General features: G+C 38.3%; 1 protein-coding gene across 1 annotated transcript in view; it reads right to left on the minus strand.

The window, feature by feature from the left end:
* The window catches only part of TRHDE (thyrotropin releasing hormone degrading enzyme), a 374,398-nt gene that overhangs the window by 242,769 nt on the left and 110,441 nt on the right, over positions 1-21,188 (minus strand). The window contains exon 3 of the mRNA XM_046013805.1: positions 20,638-20,764. Coding sequence (XP_045869761.1) covers positions 20,638-20,764 — 127 coding nt within the window. The remainder of the gene's footprint in view (positions 1-20,637; positions 20,765-21,188) is intronic.

Here is a 21,188-nt window from a genome sequence, read left to right on the forward strand (position 1 = left end):
CTAAACCAAAAACCAAGACCTGGATTTTAACAGACTGAGCCACGCAGGCACCCTGAGAGGGTAATTTTAAGAGCAATATTTTAAAGCAGGTTTAAGATCAAGACCATCTGTGGAAGAGCTGGCCTCATACAGATTTTTAGAAAAATCCATCATACCAGGAGGGAAGGCAAGGCATATGGGTAGAGATGCAGATGAATCAAGAAGTAAATTCACTTCTGAATGCTTTTTCTTTTCTTTTTCTAAATGAAATAAGTGTACAGATCATGGGCTCATACTGAGGAAGGGAAGAGTATCTTGGAGATTTGAGGAGAGGGAATATGTGGGGTCATTGTCCTGGAGAAGGGGAGAGCAAAAGGACAACAAATATAGTATGATTGCTGCACAGCATAAGGGCTCACCTTAACTCTGTGGTCATAAATTTAAAGGGAATGCCATGATCCAGGCAAGGCCCACACAGGACAGACAGAGAGCAGGGCTGTGGACGCTCTGGAGAAGAGAGAATGATAGAAAGAGTGGCAAAGGAGTTGAAGATAGCAGCAAGGGACAAGACTGAACGGTAACTACAGTCATGCCTCCATCATCTATCCTGGGTGAAATGGGATCTAGGAGATGAGAGGGGGAATGGCTGTGAAAATGTGTAGAATTAATGGGCTGGGGATCCCAGGCAGGAGGAGTGTGATGCATTGTTGGAACAGAAGCGGAAGAGCAAAGCTGGGAAGGTAGGATGCTGCAATCAAGGATGGGAATGCTTGAAATGATGACATGTCCCAGGTGGTACAGGCATTGGAAAAGACAATGTCCAGGGTATGACCACAGACTGGATGGAAGGAATGAAAAAGACTTTTGAATTAGGCAACTGGACTTAAATTTCAGATCTGTAGATCTAATAATAAGAGATATTATTTTTACTAATACAATGCTTCTCAAAGTCCTAAATTCACTAAGCCTCATGCCTAGACCGCTACAGCTCTGGTTCAGAACATGGGCCACAGGAAGGAAATTGGCCCTCACATTGCAATAGTTACTCCTGAGAAGTGCAGGGGGAACAAGGCAAGGGTGGGGAGGGAAGTACATAATAGTCAATCTCAGAGAATACAAAACATGTTTCAGAATCTGTCACATTTTTAAACCTAGCAAATAGTAAAATTGAGGATCTGTTCCGACAGTGTCAGATTTTGTGTATCTGTTGTCAAACATATCAGTCACTGAAGATACGAGATGAAAAAAACCTACAAATAAATGATCACAAAGAAGAAAATACGCTGAACCTCATTCTTAGATAGAAGTTGATTTATTTTGATAGATATAATGCTGTGTTACAGTTGATGTGTGTGTGCATGTGACTTTTTTTTTGTACTGAGCCTAGAGAGTGAATCTTAGGATGCTGAGATCAGATGGTAAATGTGTCACACATATCACAAAGATGTTACTACAAATTTCATTAACGTATTGAGCTTACTATTAGTAAGTCCCTTTTGTCTTCAAAAATACAGCAGAATCGAAGAGGTTGCTGCCTGTGTTCTCCTCAAGGATTTTGATGGATTCCTTTCTCACATTGAGGTCCTTCATCCATTTTGAGTCTATTTTCGGGTGTGGTGTAAGGAAGTGGTCCAATTTCATTTTTCTGCATGTGGCTGTCCAATTTTCCCAGCACCATTTATTGAAGAGGCTAGAGGCTATCTTTTTTCCATTGGACATTCTTTCCTGCTTTGTCAAAGATTAGTTGACCATAGAGTTGAGGGTCTATTTCTGGGCTCTCTATTCTGTTCCATTCATCTATTGTCTGTTTTTGTGCCAGTACCATCCTGTCTTGATGATGACAGCTTTGTAATAGAGCTTGAAGTCCAGAATTGTGATGCCACCAACTTTGGCTTTCTTTTTCAATATTCCTTTGGCTATTTGAGGTCTTTTCTGGTTCCATATAAATTTTAGGATTATTTGTTCCATTTCTTTGAAAAAAATGGATGGTATTTTGATAGGGATTGCATTAAATGTGTAGATTGCTTTAGGTAGCATAGACATTACCCTATGACCCAGCAATTGTACTACTGGGTATTTACCCTAAAGATACAAACATAGTGATCTGAAGGGGCACGTGTACCCGAATGTTTATAGCAGCAATGTCTACAATAGCCAAACTATGGAAAGAACCTAGATGTCCATCAACAGATGAATGGATAAAGAAGAAGTGGTATATATACACAATGGAATACTATGCAGCCATCAAAAGAAATGAAATCTTGCCATTTGCGACGACGTGGATGGAACTAGAGGGTATCATGCTTAGTGAAATAAGTCATTCGGAGAAAGACAACTATCATATGATCTCCCTGATATGAGGACGTGGAGATGCAACATGGGGGGCTAGGGGGATAGGAGAAGAATAAATGAAACAAGATGGGATTGGGAGGGAGACAAACCATAAATGACTCTTAATCTCACAAAACAAACTGGGGGTTGCTGGGGGGGAGGTGGGGTTGGGAGAGGGGAAGGGGGTTATGGACATTGGGGAGGGTATGTGCTATCGTGAGTGCTGTGAAGTGTGTAAACCTGGTGATTCACAGACCTGTACCCCTGGGGATAAAAACACATTATATATTTATAAAAAAAAAAAAAAGAAGAAAGGATGAATACCCAACTTTTGTAGCAACATGGACGGGACTGGAAGTGATTATGCTGAGTGAAATAAGTCAAGCAGAGAAAGTCAAGTATCATATGGTTTCACTTATTTGTGGAGCATAACAAATGACATGGAGGACATTGGGAGATGGAGAGGAGAAGGAAGTTGAGGGAAATTGGAAGGGGAGGTGAACCATGGACTCTGAAAAACAACCTGAGGGTTTTGAAGGGGCGGGGGTGGGAGGTTGGGGGAACCAGGTGGTGGGTAATAGGGAGGGCACGTATTGCATGGAGCCACTGGGTGTTGTGCAAAAACAATGAATACGGTTATGCTGAAAAAATAAATTAATTAAAAGAGAAAAAAAATACAGCAGAATCAAAAAAAGTAGCAGAATCTAGATTAATATATCAATACAGTTCTCATGCATTTGCTTTTTTCAGTGCTTCCCTGGGAGAGAATGAATGGGTTGGAATTGCAATTAGTAATTCACCTGACTCACACAAACATGCTCAGGTATACATTACTCATTAGAGCACTGAGGGTGGTAAAAGTGTAAGAAATACTAGTTTAGGCAATTAATTGCTTAGACTTGGAAATGTTCAGATGAACTATTTTCAGGCCTATCTTAGTGTACTTAATCTAAATTTGTTAACAGTCACCAGTGTCTAATAAATGGGGGCAAGACAACACTGTTTTTTTTTTTTTTAAGATTTTATTTATTTATTTGACAGAGAAAGATCACAAGTAGGCAGAGAGGCAGGCAGAGAGAGAGAGAGAGGAGGAAGCAGGCTCCCCGCGGAGAAGAGAGCCCCATGCGGGACTCAATCCCAGGACCCTGAGATCACGACCTGAGCCGAAGGCAGAGGCTTAACCCACTGAGCCACCCAGGCGCCCAAGACAACACTTTCGGATCTCTCAAATTCTCAACACTGAGAAATGTGACTAACAGCCCAGGTTAACAGGCAGATTCTGAAAATGCCACTTTCAACAGGATTTACAGAAGCCATGTTTATTTATGACATCAATGTTATGAATTTTATGCCTCTCATCTCCCAAAACAGCTCTTACTTTTCTTAGGTACAACAAACTGCCTAAGAAAAAACTGTACAAAAAATAGAGTCATAATCAGATTTGATTATTGGCCTTCCTTAATAGATGATCAAGACTACTCAATTCTACACCATCATAATCCCAGGCATCCAGGACATCTCTCATCATCTTGAGTCTTTGCCACATTTCCATGTGTGCATTCCCTAATCTTTAAATCCATATCTGCTCCAAACATTTCCATTCTACCTTTCAGAACTCCCTATGTGTTATTAGCAAGTTCTACATTCTTAACTTCTTTTCTGAATATTTTGTTTACTTTTTAGCCCTAACCAAAACTTGAGTATATTTTGAAGGACACCTAGTCGCCTGTGGCTCTCTCAAGTGGGGGTGAGTTTTCTTTCATACCCTACAACGCACAAGCCTGGAGATGGCATCCTTGTTGTTGAAATCCACTTACATGTTAAGAAGCTTCTCTACCACCTCCCTAGAATCCCAGCTAACTTGATTTGTGAATTATGCTGCCTCCTTCCTCATCTTGACTGAATTTACCGGGTATTGCTGTCTTCCAGGTATGCATTTCATTAAGCAATGTCTCACTGAAGATCCTGAAACACTGATTTTCTTTCTACCACTCTTCTGCCATCTTTGTTGGTTGCTTCAATGTCCATATTGATAACCCCTCAAAACCTTTAAGGGGCTTTGTTCTCCTGAGTTCTAGTGATCTTTCCCATTGACCCACCCAATTCATGCTCATAGCCTGAACACTGTCTTTTCCAATGCCTGTACCACCATGTCATCATTTCAAGCTTTCCCGTCCTTGAATGCAGCATCCTTCCTTCCCAGCCTTGTTCTGCTTCTGCTGCAACAATACATCACCCTCCTCCTGCCTGGGATCCCCAGCCCATTAATTCTACACATTTTCACAGCCATTCCCCCTCTCATCTCCTAGATCCCATTTCACCCAGGATAGATGATGGAGGCATGACTGTAGTTACCGTTCAGTCTTGTCCCTTGCTGCTATCTTCAACTCCTTTGCCACTCTTTCTATCATTCTCTCTTCTCCAGAGCGTCCACAGCCCTGCTCTCTGTCTGTCCTGTGTGGGCCTTGCCTGGATCATGGCATTCCCTTTAAATTTATGACCACAGAGTTAAAGTGAGTCCTTATGCTGTGCAGCAATCATACTATATTTGTTGTCCTTTTGCTCTCCCCTTCTCCAGGACAATGACCCCACATATTCCCTCTCCTCAAATCTCCAAGATACCCTTCCCTTCCTCAATCCCAGCCATTTCTCTCTACCATCTCGCTTCTTAATTTGGAACATCATTAGAGGTTGTAGAGAAAAACAGGCATGCAAATCCTCACCAAAAATGTCAAAGTTTCCAAATGTTACTCATTTTACTTGTGAATGGGAAATAAATTGTATGGTATTCAGCATAACAGTCTTCATATGACTATGGAATATGGAATATGAATATGTAATACATAAAATGTGAATATGTAATTAGGTACATAAATTAACTAATTGTATACAAATATATCTAGTTTAAGATTTATATATTAATACATTGGTATAGTATGTAAATATATTAATAATTAAGTACTAATATAAATTCCATTAATGTGTATATTCTGCATGTACTTATGAGTAAATGGATGTCTTTAAGAACAACATATACCAATTATTTTTAATGTACTGATTCAGTTTGATTCTTAAACATTTATAAAAATGTAGAAAAAATAAATCCCTAATAAGGGTCTCTTGGTTTGAGGGATTTGTAATTTTTGTATTGTTGAACTGAAGAGGTTAGCTAGTAGTGCAGGACTCAGCAGACTATAGCCTATGGGCCAAATCTGGCCAACCGTCTGTTTCTGTAAATGAAATTTTATTGGAACATAGCCACATTCATTCATTTATATGTTGTCTATGGCTCTTTGCTATTATGCCAGAGTTTAAAAGTTGCTTCTGAGATGGTATGATTCACAAAGCTCAAAATGTTTTCTTTCTGACCCTTTACAAAGAAAGTTTGCTGAACACTATGATATTGATTATGGAGACTTCTTTAAATGATTAAAATTCTTTCTAATCACAGATCTTTTTTCAGTACAGATGAGAGGGCAGGGTGAGGCAAAGTAACAGATATTTAAGAAGGTAAATCAATAATTTCTTCTTAAATGATCAAACTAATTCAGCAAAATAGAATTGTTATCGGAAGGCCTGAATAATTCAAGTGGGTGCTAGGATCTTTATTTGACCCATGCTTTTACTGGCACCCTAACACAAACGTAAGCAAATAGTACTGCAAATTACCTATAGGATTATTACTCAGCTTGGGCTGCCATAACAAAGTATCAGAGACTGGGTAGCTTAAACAACAGGAATTAGTTTTATCACAGTTCTGGAAGCTAGAAATATAAAGTCATGTTGCCAGCCTGGTCAGGTTCTGGTGGGGCTTTCTTTCTAGATTGAGGACAGCTGTCATGATCTCACACGAAAAACAGAGCAAAGAGAGATCTCTCTTTTCCCTTTATTATAAAGTCCTAATCCTATCAGATTAGGACCATTCTTATGATTTCCAAATTACCTCTTAATTACCTCTGATCTCCAAGGATGGTCACATCAAGGGTTAAAGCTTCAACATATGAATTTTAAAGAGATAAAATTCAGTTCATAGTGATAGGTGTAACAGATTTCTGATACAGACATGAAATGTTGGTTTTGTACACTAGAGAAATTTGGCTCCTCAAGTTTCATACTGTGTGCCAGCTGACTTTACTAATATTAATAAAAATTGACAGGCTATATATATCTCAATATACTTAAGAAGCTAAATGGTCCTAAACATTATCAACCTACCAATTATTTTACAGCTTAGTGAATATTTTTCAGTCTGTAAAATAAAAAGAAATGCTAAAACAAGCTAAAAGCTTAAAAACATCTTATTCTATAGTGAAGACACACTCAAGTCATTCATGAGTTATTTCCCATACAAAGGAGGGAGACAAACCATAAATGACTCTTAATCTCACAAAACAAACTGGGGGTTGCTGGGGGGAGGTGGGATTGGGAGAGGGGGAGCGGGCTATGGACATTGGGGAGGGGAGGCGAACGATAAGAGACTATGGACTCTGAAAAACAACCTGAGGGTTTTGAAGGGTCAGGGGTGGGAGGTTGGGGGAACAGGTGGTGGGTAATGGGGAGGGCACGTTTTGCATGGAGCACTGGGTGTTGTGCAAAAAGAATGAATACTGTTACGCTGAAAAAATAAATAAAATGGAAAAAAAAAAGACAGAATCCATAAAGAAAAAAAAAGCCAATAATGAATAAATCTAAATTACAAAGCATTAAAATTCCTCCAACTGAAAAATGGCATATGGGACTCACCCTCTCTTTTAAAATTACCCTTTAAAAAGCTTCAGAAATGCCCTAAAGGCTTCATTTACAACTACCATATTGGATTCGCTCTGTTTGTGTATTGCAACCTCCCTGACAGGCTCAGGTTTGTTTTACACTTCAGTCTGTTTTACATTTCAAAGTCCATAAGCAGCAGCATCAAAATTCTCACAGACAGTAATGAAAGATTTGAACACTAAAAGGTGGACCAGTAGCACATTTTCCATTTGACATCTCCAAAAGTTTTTGTCTGAGTCCTGGATCCCCCAATGTCATAGTGAGTAGAGTCACAATTTTTAAACTTGAAAAAAAAAAATAGCTTATTTTATAATAATAATTCAAACTCAAAATATTAACATCATCTGTATATTAGCTAGAATTTTTTCCTAAGGTTCTTTTTTCTTGTAAAGATCTGTCAATATCCATCCACGTTGAATTTTATATGGTCTGATGGATTTGATGAGGACACTTCTACATTAGACAACAGAGTAAACAAAGTACACCCTCCTCAGTTTACAACAGCCCATCTGTTTTCCACTCTATGAAATTCTAAGTAGGTATTCCTTGGTTTACACCAAGGAGTTTTATTACCCTCCATTATCTGATAAGATCAAAAGACCTTAATGCCAAAGGCAAATATGCCCTGATCAGTATTACCACTTAAAGTTCCTAACCCTTCGAAATGATCATCAATTAGGAAGTAATCACTGCATATTTTTACAATGGAATCATTTGAAAAATCCTGAATTGGATAAAGAACATCATCACAAATACTGGAACAAAGGAAAGAAAAAAATGTATTTTGACTATTTCTGTCTTATTGAGCATCTTGCCTTAATTGACCTTTAGATGCTTTAACCTTAATTTACATAACTATCCCTCAGTCTCAGCTTCTTGAAATGAAGCTATTCTGAAAAACCTTTTGATCTCAATATAAGCTATTTTAGCTCTAAAGTTTATGGGAATGGTCACCTTTCTTTTAAAACCGCCTGATTGTCAATGCTTCTGTCAGCAGTAATCCTCAGCCTAGACTTTAATGAAATGTTCCTCCCTTTCTCTAGGGCTTTGGATTGCTATTTGACTATAATTAACTCCAGACTGACCAGTGAAGCCAGTGAAGGAAGTAACTCGCTCCCAGGAAAGGATTATTACAGACATTATTTTGTTCTAAGTACAGCTGCTCTGTCTAGAAAATACAAATTATTTATCTTACTATGTTAATTTCAAATAACCAAGAAAGAAAGAAAGGGGCATAGAAAGATTGCTCCCTTTCACTGTAGCTACATAGGAAAGTAAGCCACAGGGGGAAAAATGAAAGCTCATAGTTTTTCAAGCTTGTCATAATCTTCTAAACTCTAGCTGAGATGAACTGACATCAAACCTTCATTTGAAATCCTATTGTAATGTAGTAAATCCTGTTGAATCTCCTTTCAAAAAATATACCAAAATCTGCCCACTTGTCACCATCTCCACTGTCACCACCCTGGTCCATTAGAACATTATTTCTCAGATTAATGCAGTAGCTTATCTCTGCTTTGGCCTTGCCTCACCTCTCCCCTTTTCCCCACCCTTCCACCAACAATCTGTTCTACATGAGGCAGCCAATGTGATCCCTTAAAAATGGAAGCCATATCAGGGGCACCTGGGTGGTATAGTCAATGAAGCATCTGACTCTTGGTTTTGGCTCAAGTGGTGATCTCAGGGTTGTGAGATGAAGCCCTCTGTTGGGTTCCATGTTCAGACTGAAGTCTGCTTGAGACTTTCCCTTTGCCCCTCCCACTCATGCTTGCTGTCTCTCAAAAATAAATAAAATTTTTTTTTAAAATTAAAAAAAAAAATGTAAGCCATACCAGATCATGCCTGTTATGGACTGAACTGTATCCCTTCTAAATTCATATGTTGAAGCCTTAACTCCCCATGTGATCGTATTTGGAGACAGGGCCTTCAGAAGGGAGATAATTACATGTACATGAGGTCCTGAGAGCAGGGGTCTTCGTGATGAAATAATGCCCTTACAAGAAGGAACACCAGAGAGCTTGTTCTTTCTCCTGCAGTGTGAAAACACACACAAAAAAAAATGGCTATCTGCAAGCAAGGAAGAGAGCTCTCACCAGAACTGGCCTATACAGGTACCCTGATCTCAGATTTCCAGCCTCCAGAATGGTGAGAAAATAAATCTGGGATGTTTAAACCACCCAGTCTATGGTATTTTGTTATGGCAGCCTGAGCAGACTAAAGAAATGCCTCCAATCAAAATAAAAGTGCATACCTTTCAATGGCTAACCAATAAGTTCCTTCACAACCTGGCCCTACCTTCTCGCAGACTTCATCTCCTGCCAACCGCAGTCTCACCCGCTTCACTCCAGGCACACTGGTCTCCTTGCTGTTTCTTCAAAAAGTCAGACACCCTCCTCCTTAGGATACCCTCACTCTTGCATATTTTGAATCAAGTGTTGCCATTTCAGCAAGGCATTCCCTGACCATTCAGCCTATTTAAAGCAGCCCACTAACATTTCTGACACTTTCTTCTCTGCCTTATTTTCTCTGTAGCAGTTATCACTTTTTAATACTATATATTTTTGTGTTGTTTGCCTCTCTCCTTTAAAGCCCAGCGAGGAAAGGATTGTTGTCTCTTGTTAACTGCTGATTTCTCCAGTACCTAATAGAACAGTGCCCAGATAGTAAACAATGTTGTCAAATTCATGAATAAATGCTGTTTTCATCTCAGTGAACAGTAAGAGGGAAAAGAGCTGATAGACAATTAGATAGTTATTTCATTTTTAGATTGCAAAATCATTCCAGGTACAAAGTATAGCTTCTTAATAGTCTCCTTCCCTCTAGGAGTGCCATGACAACAAACCAAAAGTTCAATACTTCTTCTAGATATCAACTCTCTCATTTTTCACCAAAAACTTCCTTTACGTGAATCCTTAATGAGAAAGTGACCATAGCTATAGCTAACTCATCTTTCACCCCTTCCACTTGTATTTACAAAAGAAGAAAGAAAGAAAGAAAGAAAGAAAAAAAGAAAGAATGAAAAGAAAAAAAATTTTCCTTAGAAGGTTGTAAGGTATATTACCATTATTTCTTTGTTTATGTTACTTAAAAAAAAGCATATTTTATTTGATTCACAAAGCAGCCAAAGTTTGGCCTTCTCTCCAATGTGGTGAACATGGTTAAAAAAGGAAGAAATTGAGGATGCCTGAATGGTTCAGTGGGTTAAGCCACTGCCTTCAGCTCAGGTCATGGTCTCAGGGTCCTGTGGTCAAGTCCCACATTGGGCTCCTTGCTCAGAGGGGAGCCTGCTTCTCCCTCTGCCTCTGCCTGCTACTCTGCCTGCTTGTGCGTACTCTCTCTCTCTCCAACAAATAAATAAATAAAATAAAGTTTTTTTTAAAAAAAGGAAGAAAATGGCAATTTCTTATTCATTCAACAAGAATTTATTAAGTGTCTACCTTGGGTCAGGCATTGTTCTAGGAAAAAGAATGGAGCAGTGAACAGACAAAAACGTCTGCTCTCACGGAGCTTACATTTGGGGTGGGGATCGCAGGGTAACTTGGAGGCAGATAAATAAAAAGATAAATCTATGCTAAGGGAAACAAAAAGTGCGATGGAGAAAAGTGAATCAGGGAAATGAGATAAGAAATAATCAGTAAGCTTGCATTTTTAAATAGAAGGGTCAAAGAAGACCTCACTGGAAAAGGTGGTGTTTCAGCTATGCATCTCTGAAGGAAAAGTGTTCTAGGCTTCAGGAGAAACAAGTGCAAAGGCCCAAAACTGTTGCATGCTTGGTATGGTGGAGAAACAGCAAGGAAGGGACTGCAGCTGAAACACAGAGAATGAGTAGGAGGGAAGTAGAAGATAGGTCAGAGTAGCAGCATGTGGCCGGATCCTCGGGGGTCTCGGAGGACAATGGAAGAGTCGTGGATTCTCCTCTGCTACCAATAAGAAGCAACTGGAATGTTTGAGCAAGAGAGCAACATCATCAGACAAGTCCAACATCCTTCATGAGAACACAGTAAATTCAAATATCTCATGTTCTCACATCACTTGAACTTTACAATTCATTTTGATTGGATTCTTGACCCAGGCAAGAAAGCATGGAAGCTGGAATGAGAGTAGTAACTGTGGAAATAGTGAGAAGCAGTCAGATTCTGGACATATGTAGACTATGAAACCAAAAAGATGTGTTGATGGTTTGGTCATTTAACAAGAGAAAAAGATTATAGTTCCAATCTTTAGTGAAACAACTTTTGAAGGAATAAAGCTTCCTTTCCCTAAAATGGGAAAGGTTATGAAAATAGTGGTGTAAGATCTGGAGCTCCAATTTGAACATATGAAGTTGAGATATTCATGAGGCATCCAAATGTAGATGTCAGATAGTCAGCAGAATGAAGAAGTTCGGAATGGAGGAGAGAACCAGGCTGGATCTGTACATTTGGAAATCATCAGCATCAACACATGGTATTTAAAGCCATGAGGCTAGATGAGGTCACCAGCAATGGAAAGAGCAAAAAGAAATGGTCCAACACCTGAGCCTCGAGATACTCCAATACGAACTAGCTGGAGAGAGGAAGGGGGGGGGAACAGACTTGGAAAGAATGTCCAGTGAGTTGGTGGGGGAAAAAAAAAAACAGGAGATGTGTTTTCCAGGGAGACAAGAGAAAAATGTGTTTCAAGGGATTGGAGAGAACAACCGTCAGAGGCTGCTGACAGCTCAAGAGGAGAACTGAGAATTGGCCATTGGATTTAGCAATGTGGCAGCATAATTGAATTTGACGAGAACAGTTTTAGTACAGTGTTGGGGCAAAAGGCTGATGTAGAGGGCATTCAAGAGACAAAGGAAAGAGAGAAATTGGAATCAGTACAGATAGACAACACTTTCAAACAGTTCAGCTGTAAAAGGAAAGAGAGAATGGTGTAGTTGCTGGAGAGAGTGTGCATGTGTGTGTTTAAGTTGAGAGAAACAGCACCGTATCTTTAATGTTGGTGGGGAAAGAGCCAAGAGAGAAAACAGAAGACTCAGGAGTGAGAAGGGGAAACTGATGAAGTAATGCCCTTGGGCAGGTGAGAGAGGATGGAATCGAGTGCAAAAAGGAGGAGGTTCCAAAGCTGGAGCAATATAGCTTGACTTGTAATAGGAAAGAATATAGAATATATGGCACAAGTGACAACATATAAAAACACTGGAAGGAGTTCTTTCCTAACTTAATGGCCAGGTTGTATGGGCCAGCTACCTCTGGTGGAAAATGGCCTGATTAAATTAAGCATTTTCTAAAATTGCATTTATTTTCGGGATAAGCGATCTTTCACAAACCCTGATTAAAATCGGTGAAAATATACCGAGGAGTAAATTCAAAGCTGTGAAAGTTTGAAATTCTTAAAACTGGAAGAGGAGGAAGGAAGGTAGTATGCAAACTGAACACGGAACAATACTGGGTAACTGACAAAACATACAAAACATCTCTTCAACTAGATTTTAATCTCCTAGTGGAAGAGGCAGTTTATTATCATTCCTGAGTACCATGTACATACTAACTAGTCAATAAGTGCTTGCTGAATTAATTAGTTAATTCAGTTCTATGGTCAGTTTTTGTTGCGTTTAATTCTCCACTCACTCGTGGTTTGCTAGTTTACAGCAGTAATAATCTCATGTATCATTCCCACTAAAATGCATTGTTTCATTGATTTCTTCTTTACTATTCTGTTTGTTTCTCTCTTTTTTGGCATTAGTGATTAAATATCATAAACACTGAGTATCATATACATGTTTTTGTTTGTTAGTATAGTCTTGGAAGTGTATAGCATGTAATAGCTGCAAAATAGCTTAACAAGAACAGTTAAGTGGTCATATTATGGAATAATTAATGAAGGGGGAAATGCCTTGTTAAATTGTGTTAAAATAACTGTAATATATTGAAGTAACTGTGTCCATTTTAATAGGATTTGGTGTTGTTTTACTATAAATGGTGGTTAGAGTGGGGATTAGGAATATAAAAAAATATTATCCTTTGAGAGAAACAATAACTGCTATTTTGGTTTATGAGAAAATCACCATATGAGGGTTTTTTTAAAATGAATTACCTTTATAAAATAGGGAGAGACTATATTTATTTGCTTCCAAAGACGGGAGAGAGGATAGTCACTTAAGGAAACTCATTTCTCTATACTACCTAGTAACCCAGAAGACAAAGTACTGCCTCGGCTGCTCCCTTTACAATGTACTAGAATGTTAATCCACAGGGAGAACCTTACATTAGTTTCCACTAAAAAACCATAGAATTAACAGATCCAGTATAACTCCAAATATTTTTAGGAATTCTGGTTGAAAAAAGCATCTTGAGAGTAAATTGATATACATAATTATATATACATAATTAGACCAGCCTATATAAAAAACTCTAGAGATTTTATTTTTAAAAGCAGTATTACTTGAGTCAATAAATACATACATAGTACTCCATGTTTACCTAAACAAAAGCAAGGTAAAAAAAAAAAAGTCATACTTTTTTTAAAAAATGAAGTCTCAAATAATAACTGAGGTATAAGATGTAATACTAAGATGGAAATAGGATTATATAATTATCAATTCAAATTAGAAACAACAAATATATCCACTACTTACAGAAAATAGATACGGGGTGCATGGGTGGCTCAATTGGTTAAGCATCCAACTCCTGTTGTTTTTTGGGGTTTTTTTTAGAGATTTTTTTTATTTCTTTGACAGAGAGAAAGAGACACAGAGAACACAAGCAGGGAGAATGGGAGAGGGAGAAGCAGACTCTGGAGAGCAGGGAGCCTGATGCAGGGTTGGTTGGCAGGACCCTGGGATCATGACCTGAGCCAAAGGCAGATGCTTAACCCACTGAGCCATCTTAAGCGTCCAACTCTTGATTTTGGCTGAGGTCATGATCTCAGGGTGGGGGGAATCGAGCCCCACCTTGGGCTCCGCACTCAGTGTGGAGTCTGCTTGTCCCTCTCCCTCTGCTCTTCCCACCGGCCGCAGGCTCAATCTCTCTCCCTCTCTGTCACAGATAAATAAAATCTTTAAAATAATAAAAAATAAAGAAAAAGATACATAACCACAGAGAGGGAAATACTTGGCAGCCAATACAAATATTTTATAAAGAAAATATCTCCAAAGCTTTACTACTTGCAGATAGCCCACTGTCATCATCATCATCACCGTCATCACCACCACTACAATAAAAAAAATGAATGTATCCATGATAGCTTAAAATGCCATCATTCAAGCTAGGCTCTCCTATTCATGAACTTCAATAAGGCCTTTTATCCCACAAATTATCCCATAACTTATTCTATTATAGAAAAATAGACTATCAACATGATACGTAAACCCCAATGTATCCATGGGCTTTCCCTAGCGCACAAATCTCAAAAAAGACTTCTCCCCCTCCAATTAAATGTATTTCTTTTCTCAGGATTCAAGTAAAGATAAAGCTTCTTTTTATGTGCATTTCATGCCTATAGCATTGTGCAACGATCCCACATTTCTTAACTTAACATGGTACTATATTTTTGCTCTACAAAATTTCGGTGTTTGATTATATTCCTTATTGTGTGAGTCTCTAATCCATTAATTTTAGTAAATACTGTATTCTCTCCTCAACAAAACCACAATCTCCTTGAGGCTAGAAATTCTTGTTACAAAATACCTGTGGCTCTTTCTACGATCACAGCACTGTGCCAAGTAGGTAATGAATTCTTCAAAAAAGCACAGTGTACTGAAAAGAAGCAATCAAGCAAACTCCTTTACAAAACTTATTGATTTACAAATTACAAAATAGGAGCAAAAGGAAACTAAAAACTATCTGCCACAGTTAATTGAAATATAAATAGGATGAATAATAAAATACTCTAAAACAAATCTGAGTCACTTTACCTGCTACCTAATTAACTTATAAAGCAGCTATGATGAGGAAAACATTTAACATATTCAAATGTAGAATGGGGGATGGATAAAATAAGAGATGGGAACTAGGGGTGCCTGGGTGGCTCAGTGGATTAAAGCCACTTCCTTAGGCTCAGGTCATGATCACAGGGTCCTGGGATCAAGCCCCACCTCAGGCTCTGGTGCTCAGCAGGGAGCCTGCTTCCCCCCTCTCTCTCTGCCTGCCTCTCTGCCTGCTTGTGATCTCTGTCTGTCAAATAAATAAATAAAATCTTTAAAAAATAAATGGGAATTATGTACTGCATTTGTCAGGATGACCACTGGGGATGTATGGAAGTGTTGAATCACTATATTGTACACCAAAAACTAATATAACATTGTATGTTAACTGTATGGAATTAAAATTTAAAAATAAAATAGAATATTCAAATATATCTTCTACTAGTTGATGACATTGTGAGTTATAAAACATGTGCTTCTTTAATTTTACTGTGTCCCCAAATTTTCTACAAGGACCATATATTACTTTTAACATCAAATGAAATTAACAAAAATAGCTATTACATTATTCCTCCAGCAATCAGATTATCTAGCTTTTAAGGTAGTCCATATTTAATCCTCGGAATTCTCAACATTTCCGGGGTCTGTTTCAGCAGAATCTCAAGGCTCTGGAGCTAGACAGCCTGGGCTTGAATTATAAATCCACTAATTACTGCTGTGTGAACTGAGTACATTATGTAGTCACTCAGTCCCTGAATTTCCTCACATGAAAAATGAGAAAGTAACAGGTACTACCTCAAAAGATTGTGAAAAAAATGGGTTAGAACATACAAAGTCCTTAAGAGTGGCCCATATTTTGTAAATACAAATCCATTCACTTTTGTAGCTCTGGTCAATGTTTTTGAGATAAGAGGAAAGATACCTTAATTCTTTATACATCTACAATAACCTTGTTTTATTTATTTTTTTAAGATTTTATTTATTTGATAGACAGAGATTACAAGTAGTCAGAGAGGCAGGAGGAAGCAGGTTCCCCCTGAGCAGAGAGCCTGATGTGGGGCTCGATCCCAGGACCCTGAGACCATGACCTGAGCCAAAGGCAGAGGCCTTAACCCACTGAGCCACCCAGGCACCCCAATAATAACCTTGTTTTAAAGTAAACTTCCATACCTCTCAGAATTCTTGGGAAAATAGGGCACACAGTTATAGAATGTCTTCCTGTATTGTCTCCTCTAGAGTCTATACCTTTCATTATAACCTAACACCAATAAAGAGAAAATCTCTACAAACACCATACAACTAAGTTTTAATTACCTAATTCAGAGACTTTAAAAACAAATTCTCATACAGTGTACACTGGCTGCCTATTTTGGCTTAAAATATTAAAGGGACATCTTTATGCAAAAAGGAGAATAAATTACTGTCCTAACAGCAAGTATGAGAATTCCTCTTAGGGAACCATTCTGATAAACTACTTTGAGCAGAAACTCAAATCCTTAGAGATGAGCCAGCATGAGATGATGCCACAGTAGAGGAAGTTAAACAATTCAGCATTCGAAATGAAAAAGAACTTAGCGACAGAGAAGTTGTTGCAGAATTTATGACAGAACAGCAAAGTGACTTTTAAGGAAAGAAAGACCCAATGTTACATTTTATGAGTTTGTGTGGTTTCATTTTGGTTTTTGCAACATAACACCCCAGCATTCACACATGCACACATCACCTCCCACGCATCAGTAGTAGCAGGTTAACACGAGAGAGTTTTCTTACTTGTTTGGATTTTTGGTTTTCTAATGCAAATCAAAGAAAAGCAAGATCCATGTCTCCCTTGACATGGTTTGGGACAGGAACAGATCTGAAAGCTACCAGTTCACAGAAACACCTCTTCTCCAGAGGTGAGCAGTATTAGATAGAATGAATACAAATATTTCTCTCTTCCCCTCTATTCCCAGAGGAATATTCTCCATGGGGAATTTTCAGAACTGCCAATCTATCACCTAAGCTCACTGACTCTAGTCACTGTATCTCCTCCCAGTCTCACCTCCATTTGTTCCTGAATACATTCATCAGGACTTTGCCCTGAAACTTCTCTTGTCAAGGTCCCTATGAGGTTCACCTGGCTAGGTTCAGTAAATGGTAAATTCTCAGTCTCCATCCAACTTGACTTCCCACAATTTACCATCTGCTTATTTTTGAAATTCTTCACTAGATGCCCAGAAGTACTGTGGATACCTGTTTTCTTAGTGCATCAACCAGTTGCTCCTTCTCCATAGCCTTTACTGGTTCTTAACGTCCTTAACCTCTAAACATTGGATCAGTCCCTCCTTGTTTCTATTCTCTTTTCTGTCTGCTCTCACAGCCCTGGCAAGCCCATCCAACCTCATAGCTTTCTGTATCATCATACACTGGCAAATGGATATCTCTAGCCAGATTATTCACCCAAACCCCATATCTATAAATTCAACTATCTATTTGAATTCCTTTCAGATACCAAGGTGCTACTTAAATGTTTAACAGACACATCAGTATCAAAAATCATCTCCTTCCACAACCATTCTGTCTCAGTAAAAGGCAATTCCATCTTTCTCATTCTCAAGCCAAAAACAAAAAACTTGGAGCTGTCCTTGGTACCTCTCTCTCATCCCACATTCTGTTCATCGGCAAATATTTTTGTCTCTGTTTGAAATATATATCAAGAATTGGACCATTTCCAACCACCTCACTGTTAACATCTAAGTCTAAGCAGGCATCATATTTTGCCTGAATTTTGCTGGAGCCTCTTATCTGTTTTTCATGCTCTGCCCTTTCCCCTTCATCAGGGTCTCTCAACCTCAGCACTACAGACACTGGGAGCTAGTCTTGTTGTAAAGGCTGAGCTCAAAAGTGACCAACTGCTTTCCATCTCACCCAGGGGAAAAAAAAAAAGAAAAAAAAGAAAGAAAGAAAGAAAGGGAAAAGGAAACAAAAAAAAAAGAAAAAGAAAGAAAGAAAAGGAAAAAAAAAAAAAAGCCAGATTCCCTTACCATGGCCTGCTGACTCTACATGATTGATTACCCACCCCTTAACTCCTTCCTAGACCTCATCTCCTTTCTCACCCATTTACTCACCCTGTTCTAGTCATACTTGCCTATTTGCCTCCTTGTGTTCCTCAGATATACCAAGTTTCCATCTCCAAGACTGGGTACTTTGTTACCTATATACCCATATCCTTGTCCCACGATCACCATTTGGCTTGCTCCTTCATTGCCTTGGGTTCTTCGCTCAAAAGTTGGCTTCCAAATGAAGCCTTCTGTATTTACTCATTTTAAAAGTTCAGCTCCATTCCTGTGCCTCACCTGCTCCTCCAGATTTCTTATACCTCTATTCTTTATTTGTCATTGTACTTTATCTCCATTTGATATACTACATGTGTTAATAATTGCTTGAATGTCTGTCTCTATCTAACAGAACATAAGCCCCAGAAGGAAAGGGATTTTTGCCTTTTTTATTCACTGTTGTAACCCCATCACACAGAAAAGTGCCCATGGTGGGGGCACTCAATAATGCATATTAAATAAATGAGGAAAGGAGGAAGGGAAAGAAGAAAGGAGGAATGGAAGGAAAGATAGAAGGGGGGAGGAAGAGAGGGTAGACTAAGTCTTGGAAACCACTCTAGGTAGATTTGAAGTCTTCAAGGCAGATGCAGCTGACATCTAGGATACCCATACAAGCACTATTAAGAAAGTCTGATTGGTTTCCACTGAACTTATTTAATCATTACATACAACAGAAACTAAGGATTTGTCAAAATGCTTCTGTGCTTAGGAATTTTATGTAGGGAGTATTTAGAAAACATACTCATAAATCCATTAATATGTAGAACTAAATATCTATAGATATATAAAATAAGTAGAACTTTAAAAGGAATTTTATAAAGTGCCATGGGCTGTGGTAATTCCCCTAGTTACCTACAAAGGAGTGTGCTGGGGTAAGTTAAATCATTCAATTATATACACCGTAAGGAGCTTAAATAGTAATAGTAACAGTGAACAAAGCTCTTTTCTACCAGGTGAAAGCCTGCATGGTTCAATTGTGAGTGAAAGAGAGGAACAGAAATGCTTCCTGCTGCAAGCTGACAGTTACATCGAAGTTATAAATTGAGTTCCTCTACTAATTACTGGTCTGAAGGGGACAAAGATCCACATTTTATTTTTCTTGCTGAACTTGCAACATAAGCACTTGTGAATTTTACATTAGGGTCAAGCTGGGAAGTTCCCAGCTGGTTTTACCTGGAGTAGAGAACAGTGTCACCTCCCATGCAAATGAGGTCAGAGAGTCCTTCCTGCCTTGGGTGCCTACCAGGGAGATTTCAGTGTAACAGATTATAATAGGAAAGTTGATACGGGGCGGCGGGGGGGGGGGGGGTAGAGAAAGAAGAAAGAAGACAGAACAAAACTAAACTAAATATAGATCCTATGTGAAATACAATTTTGTTTAGAAATTTGAAATAAAATTGTATGCATTCTAAGAGCACATATTTCAAAAAGACCCCAGAATTTTGTAATATCATTCCTTAAAATTATATGCCACACCCATTTTTGGTAACAATATCAACTATTCTACCTACTTTCTAAGCTACTCATTGTAAGACCAATAAAGCTACACAGCAGGCAGTTACTTTAATAAAATGGGCCCAGTTCTCCTGAGAGAGAAACCTGTGGTTCACATACCAACACTTTTGATCAGGTAAGCACTTTATTCTCGCCAATGAGGGATCACTTTTATGTGTGTGCTGATCAAAAATGTTCTTGGGAAGGAAAAATGTTGGGGGGGAGGAGGAACAAAAGACTGCTATGATGTACTATTTCAAAACGGGTTTTCTGAAAAGGAAAAATAATTTCAACGTTTCTAATGGATGCATTTACCCTTTCTAACTTCCTGGAAATTCATTGTTCACTCCCTTGCAAAAGCAGGAGCTTCACTCAAATTAGGATAATAAAATCCATTTATTCATTCAACAAACAACTATTGAACATACTGTCTTTGTAAAAGGAAGAAAAGTCAAAGTATTCATGATGAACACAATCTCCCTTGTACAATTTCCCTTCTCTTTTGTTTTTATTCTACTTGCTACAACTGTATTGAAATATGACCACACAAAAATAAATATGAGGGATAACTAATACACTGTGGTCCAAGATCTGAGAATTAGGAAAGAGAAAATAATGAGTGTCTTCTCAGTGTAAAACATGAAAGAGTTCTGGGAGTCATCAAGACTTTGCTCGAAATCCCAGCTTACTGGCTAACTGAATGAAGGAAAGATTCCCTGGATATCAAGTCTCTTGAGTGGAAAATGTTCTAACAGTACCTATCCATCTAGTACTTGAGGATTAAATGAGATGTTAGGAAGCACCCCTCCACAGCACATACTCAATGAATTATAGCTACCTGAGTTATCTTTTGGAAACCTAAACTTACATAATGCCTTTCTTAATTCCTACAAGGAATTCTTGGCAAGATTTAATAAGCTTAAGTTTTATTTTATCTCTTCAAAAGAAATTATTTTTCATGTCATCTTCTCTAAAAATATAATTCTTGGAATTTTCATGTGTCAAATAAATGCATGAAGACAAATTTCTACCTTCAAGGATCCCTTCCAGTAAAATAATCAAGAAAATACTTACCTAGTTTTGGCAAGGAATAGGGCACTTTAAAGTAGTCTTCATAAAATTCTATTAATCTCTTTGTTATATGGAGAGCATAGTCCCCAGATCCTCTTCTGATAGCATCGGGTCTTGCATATAATCGTACCTAATTAAAAATATATATAAAAGTTACTTTAGCCTTTTGGTATTCAAATTTTATCTTCCCTGCGTATTATGAATCTACACAAATCACTGTGAATAGTACAAAAATTAAACAGTATTCCTATTCATATATCAAAGCATGCTGTGGCGGAAAGAACCAAACTTGAACAATTAAAGTAACCAAGTTGAGCAAGTCACAATTTCCTCGCTTTAGAAGATGACATAGAGAAGATTTATACACCTTGCATCAAAATAAATATTCAAGTTATCACTTACATGTGCTTGCTACAGATATGAAGGTACGGTGGATTAGTATAATGGTTCCCTAACTATGCTCTAAGTAGGCAGGATATGGTGGCTCCACAGGAGAGAAAATTGATGGTTTGTTAAAGGCACATTGCATCAGCTTTGGAAGTATTACCAGACTG

The sequence above is a fragment of the Meles meles genome, chromosome 7 (genome assembly GCF_922984935.1).
Source record: "Meles meles chromosome 7, mMelMel3.1 paternal haplotype, whole genome shotgun sequence".
Classification (NCBI taxonomy): Eukaryota; Metazoa; Chordata; class Mammalia; order Carnivora; family Mustelidae; genus Meles; species Meles meles.